The following is a 5,859-nucleotide window of genomic DNA, read 5'->3' as shown; positions in this document are numbered from 1 at the left end:
TCCCAGTCCCTTGTACACCGCATGGAGATACTTCGAAGCAAACTGGGGACCTCGGTCTGATATGACCTTAGCCGGGGCCCCATGATGCTTGAACACATCGCGGATGTACAGGTCTGCCGCACCTTCCGCCGTCAGGGTCTCATGACAGGCTGAGAAGTGGACCTGCTTTGTGAAGCGGTCGGCGGTAACCAGGATCGAGTCAAATCCATCAGACTTTGGCAAGCCGATGATCATATTGGTCGTGATGATCTGCCACGGGCGCTCGGGGATCTCGTTTGGCTTCAGTGGACCCTGGGGCTTGGCTGGGAATGTCTTGGTACAGTTGCACACGTTGCAGGTGCTTATGTACTCGTTGACGAATTTGGACATCCCAGGCCACCAGTAGTTCTGCGACACGAGCTCCAAAGTTTTGGCACGGCCACCATGACCGGCAATCGGCGAGTCGTGGTGGATTTTGACTATATCTCGCTGGAGCTCCGCGTTCTTTGGGACGTACACGCACCCGCGGAACAACAGAAGCCCTTGTTCGGCATTCCACTCCTTGAAGCCCCTTTGTAGCCGGGGCGGCCCGAGGTCCTGCACCTTTTCAAGTGCCTCGGCCACCTCCCAATCCTTCTCCGAACATTCCCTGATGCGCTTCAGAAGCGACTGATCGGCCGTCACCGAGGCATGACCGCACCTGGCAGAGGCGATGCGGAAGCGCTCTGGCTTGAGAACCACTTGATCGGTGTTATCGTCCTCATCGCCGATCTGATGGTCTGGCCGACATGACAGGGCATCAGCCTTTCCATTGGACGTCCCGGCTTTATGCGTGATGCGGAAGTCAAAGCGGGCTAGGAACAGCGACCATCGCGCTTGACGACGCGTGAGGTGCTGGGACGTGCGCCAGTATTCGAGGTTCTTGTGATCAGTGACGATCTCGAACTGATTGGGCAGACCCTCGAGATAATGGCGCCAATCGTCTAGTGCCTCAATGATCGCGAGCATCTCCTTATCGTAGATCTCATAGTTACGCTGGGCTGGGTCCATAGCGTGAGATCGGTAGGCAATAGGGTGCCATTTGCCGTCGTCCTGCTTCTGCATCAATACGCCGCCGGTGGCGTAACCCGAGGCATCAACCTCAATGCGCGTCTCCCGATTAGGATCGTACAGCGCCAGGACTGGAGTCGTCGCAAAGAGCCGCTTGAGCTCGTCGAAGGCGCGCTGCTCTTCCTCACCCCAATGCTATGGGTCGTTCCCTGTGAGCCGGTCGAGTGGTCGCGAGATCTTAGCGAAGTCTTTGATGAAGCGGCGGTAAAAGTTGGAGAACCCCCGGAACTTCTAAACGTCTTTTTTGTTCCGGGGTACCGGCCACTCATTGATTCCTTTCAGCTTCGCGGGATCCATCGCCACCTCATCGCCACCGAACACGTAGCCGACGTAGTCGACTTTGGGAACGTCCCACTCGCACTTCTCAGGCTTCAGGAACAGATCATTATCCTGAAGGCGGCGTAGAACTTCGCATGTGAGCTTTTCATGCTCCTCTTTATTGGTGGAGAAGATGAGTATGTCATCCAGGTACACGAGGATCTTGCCACCGACAATGAGATCGTGGAAGATCTCGTTCATCATCGCTTGGAAAGTCACGGGGGAGTTGGTGAGACCGAAGAACATCACCAAGGGCTCGTACAACCCTCGGTTAGTTACAAAGGCCGCCTTCCACTCGTCACCGGCTTTGATCCGGACGTTGTTGTACCCCCATCGGACATCGAACTTCGTGAAGAGCGTAGCGCCTCGGAGTTTATCCACCATCTCGGCGATCAACGGCAAGGGATAACGATTCTTGACTGTGATCGCGTTTAATCGGCGGTAGTCCTGCACGGGTCGAAGCGTCCCTTCCTTCTTTTTGATGAAGAAAAAGGGGGACGAAATGGGCGACTTCAACTCTCGTATGTAGCCTTTCGCCAGTTGCTCTTTTAGGAACTTGTCCAGTTCCTCCTGCTCGTTGTTCGACAAGGGATACACTTTAGAGTGGAAGGTCGAGTAGCCGGGCACGAGTTCGATAGCGTGATCGTACGGCTTCCTTTCGGGTAGCCGTTTTGATGCTTCCTTGGAGAAGACATTCAGGAACTCGTGGTACTGTTTAGGTACTGACTCCTCGGCGGTCTTAACGACCTTCTTTTTGATCTCCTCCTCAGCGAATAGCTGGGAGTACGTATGTCCTGCTGCGACAAACAGCTGAGGAGCGCCAGGAAGCGTGACGCCTTGCTCCCAGGCTTCGATCAAATCGGCCTCATCCCACTCTACCTCCACCGGATCTTCTTCGGGTTCGAAGTCCGGGAGTACCTTACTCCGGCAGGCACCTATAACCGACCGTTTGGATTTCGGCAAACGCCTGCGTGCCGTGGGCCTGACCCCCGTATCACGCGCAGTCGCTGCTTGCTCCATTCGGCCAGTCCTCCTGGCACTGCATGTTTCAGGGCATCGCGACAATTTGAGGGAGCCCTTTTCCCAATCTATTTCGGGGTTGTGCTTGCGTAGCCAATCCAACCCGACGATCACATCTTCCGGACCGATGTCCGTGACCGTGAACACCGTCTTCTCGATGTGCTCTCCTATATGCATCTGTAGCACTGCTACCTCCGAGATGCTTCCGTCCTTGTTCAGGGTGCCGTCAATGTTGTACAGCGGAATTGGTTCCTTCAACTTCCGCGTTTGCACCTTATTCTCGATAATGAATCGCTTGTTGATAAACTTTGTGGTGGCTCCGCTGTCCACCATAGCGATTATGTCCTTGTGCCATCTTTTTCCTTGGAGTCGAACTGGGATGTGAAAATGCTGGGACCCCTGGTCCAACTCATACACCATTGCAGTCGACAATACATTATAACGATTACATGATATACCCGGCCCGACGCGTGCGGCACGAAGCGCGGACCGGATCAAAAACCCTCCTCCTTCATCGCCCGATAATGCTCGAGCTCCTCGCGCATCGACTTCACCTGTGCCATTAAGTCCGCCAGCTCCGATTGCTCGGATTTCGCTGAAGCGGCGCTTATACTTGCCGAGGGTGTTGTCGTGACGGGGGCGCTTGTCGCCGCCTGGGTGGAGCCCGAGGCAACCGTAGCCCGCGCGTCGGCGCGTTTTGTGTAAGGCTTGTCCTTACAGTTGGGGCACTCGAAGCGTCGGTACCCTTGCTTCCCACAGCCGAAGCATGTGCCGGGGAAGTTTCCTTTTCCGACGGTTGCATTGATGCTGGCCGAAGCTGCGTGTGACTGGGGTGCACCACCACGTGCCCCACCGCGCCCTCGACCTCGGGCCGAGAAGAAGTTGTTCAACTCGGGCCGACGGGCCCGGCTGATATCGAGGATCTGCTCGACTTCAGTGGCACGCTTCTCAGCTTCTAGCCACGTGGTGAAGGTCTCGAGCTCAATTTTGCGGTAGACACGGGAGGGGATGCCGCTCAGGTACTTGTCGCGTAGTTCCAGGTCCCCATACCCGGAACGGTCCGCCGGACCCTTAAACAGCGCGGAGAATTCCGCGGCAGTGCGTTTTTCGCGGACCGACTTGTCCGCGCAGAGCTTCGCCAGCTCTACTTGTGCTGCCGCCTCGTCGTCGAGATTTCCGAAGTGGGCCCTGAAGGCGGCGGCAAAGGCTGCTTCGTTTGCGAACGGGGTCGTGGCCCCTTGCACACCCACCTGCACCGATGCGAGCTGGGCAAAGTAGGGAGTGGCCCAGGCGCGGGCATCTCCATCGAGCAGGCTAAGGGCGACCTGCACCTTGAGTTCGATGGTAGTCAACGACGTGTTGACCAGCCAGTAGATGCGCAGCTGCGACAAGAACCGGTTGCATTCGATGACGGTCTTGCCATCGTAGCGGAGCGGGAGGAGGAGTTTCAAAGTCTCCTTATCGGGGGCGGCTGCAGGAGAGGACATTATCGGCATCGGGGGGGACGGAGGACGCTGCGGGGGCGGAGGCGGCTGTGGTGGCCCTCCGCTGGTCGAACTTCGAGAGGAGCGAGTGCTCGAGCGGCCTCTCGGCGGAGTCGGCGGTGAAGGCGCCGAAGGAAGTTCGGCGGGGGCGTTACGTACGTCAGGGACTGCTGACGCGGTGGCGAGCGCTGTCGGCGAGGCGGACCCAACAGAATCCTCGGACTTGGACTCCGAGATTCCTTCTTCACCTGCACCCTCCTCAGGCTCAGGCTCTGGCGCAGGGTTTGGAGGGAGATCTCCTCGAGCTTGACTGGACTCGGCGACAGTTTGGGGAAGGCGGGAGGTAGGGGAGACAGGGCGAGAGTGCCGCGAGGCAGATCGAGATGCGAGGGTGCTTCGGGGTCCAAGCGGGTGTTGCGCTCGTCGGATCGCCTTGTAGCGAGGGTAATCTTCCTCGATCGATCGGGGTGTCCGATTTGGGCACGGCTGCTGCTTGCAATGGTAGAGGACAGTCTCAGGGCCGTCTGGGATGTAGACGTCGATGAGGTCCTGGGAGTCGAATGCGTGGATCTGGCCTTGGCAGGCAGCCACGTTGGATGGGGGGGAGGACGGGGAGGTGCGCGTACTACAATGGCCGTGCTATGCTAGCTTACGCTACGGTGCCCAAGAAGACACTAGGGTTCGCAGTTCACGTGGGGCCCAGTACTGCTTTTGACTATTATGCAGCAGGAACCTAGTCCACGCGTCCGTGAGGACAAGTACCGCCCACTGAAGTGCAGGTACTGAAGAGTTCGTCTCTCTAGTGTTGGCAATGTATAGTAGGCTATCTACGTATCATAAGGTATAGTGAGGGTGCGCACCACCCGACCTATAGGAGAGGGAAGTAAGTGTGTGGGTTCCGAAAGAACGCCGGCAGCAGTGAGGAGTTTCGACCTAATGTCGCGACTTAGGGTCGAGCGACAGTGGAAACACAGACTTTGAAGGATGCTGGGGGCGTTCGACTGGGTCTCACCGAAGCGATGGTGAGCGAGGCTCAAACCTAAGGCTAGGGACAAGAAAATGTATTAGTTAGTAAAGTAAGAAATGATACAAATGGAGGCTTACTGACCTAGGGACAAGAGGTCGAAACTGAGGTCCCTAGGGCAGCAGAGGCCGGTTTATATACAGGGGTAGATAAGGGCAGGCTGTGCGCGCTGGTCCGTGCACAGCTGGTCTGTGCGCAGCATGCTGACGCGGCCCCGGGGGCCGGTGAGTCAGAGCGGCTGTGTCAGCGGAGCCCGAGCTGTGCCGTGTGCTGCCGCCCCATCTAATCTAATCGTACAGTAGATAACGACGCGTCCATATCCGGTATGTAGTACAGAGGTCGCGGGTTCGAGCCCGCGAAAAGGAAAAAATTAAAAAACGGCTAGACGCCGTACCAACTCGTGACAATTACCTCCCCATACTTAAGTGCTATTATCTCCCCCCCTCAATATCAAGCTATAAGGTGGGTTTGTAGGTTTTGTGATAGTTGAATAGAACTGCTTTAAGGTGCACTGGGCCCTGGCAAGGGTCCCTTGCTACCTGCTTTGTTACAGGGCCTATTGGTCGTTGCTATGCCCCTATGCTGCAAAGCGTAAGGTGGCCTTTTCATGTGGGTTCTGGGGGTTACGGTTTGTCAACTGAAAAGTGGCAATACCTTTTTGCGAAGCACCTACCTTCATTGGTCAGGGTTGAACAATTGGTGTCAACATGCTGAGCTTTTCGCCGGTCCCTAGGCGTAAGGGGAGGTTGCTGCCTTATGGGCAACATGCTGGAATGTGGTTTACCATTCTATGAGGCCTTAGGGCTTACGACGGATAACCAGCATGGGCAGCCTTAGGGAGAGTGTAAGATTCTCCCAAAACCACTTGCAGCGGGCGTGGAAACCCGCTGAGATCTGTATTCCCCCCTCCTACCTGCTGAGAGA

General features: G+C 56.5%; 2 protein-coding genes across 2 annotated transcripts; one reads left to right on the top strand and one right to left on the bottom strand.

Annotated features, from left to right (window-relative positions):
• Window positions 1–3,885: 3,885 nt before the first annotated feature.
• POSPLADRAFT_1131339 (hypothetical protein) lies at window positions 3,886–4,738 on the bottom strand (the record flags this gene model as incomplete). Its single annotated transcript, XM_024484063.1, has 3 exons — window positions 3,886–3,975; window positions 4,071–4,536; window positions 4,668–4,738. Coding segments are annotated over 3 exons (627 nt in total), but the record flags the coding sequence as incomplete, so codon positions are not given.
• A 123-nt stretch (window positions 4,739–4,861) lies between these two features.
• On the top strand, window positions 4,862–5,266 carry POSPLADRAFT_1131345 (hypothetical protein; the record flags this gene model as incomplete). The annotated part of the gene is made up of 3 exons (XM_024484065.1): window positions 4,862–4,933; window positions 5,024–5,159; window positions 5,235–5,266. Coding segments are annotated over 3 exons (240 nt in total), but the record flags the coding sequence as incomplete, so codon positions are not given.
• Window positions 5,267–5,859: the final 593 nt, after the last annotated feature.

This window comes from Postia placenta, assembly GCF_002117355.1.
Source record: "Postia placenta MAD-698-R-SB12 unplaced genomic scaffold POSPLAscaffold_2, whole genome shotgun sequence".
Classification (NCBI taxonomy): Eukaryota; Fungi; Basidiomycota; class Agaricomycetes; order Polyporales; family Adustoporiaceae; genus Rhodonia; species Rhodonia placenta.
Note: the sequence above shows the minus strand (reverse complement) of the source record. Positions and strands in the feature narration are given on the sequence as shown.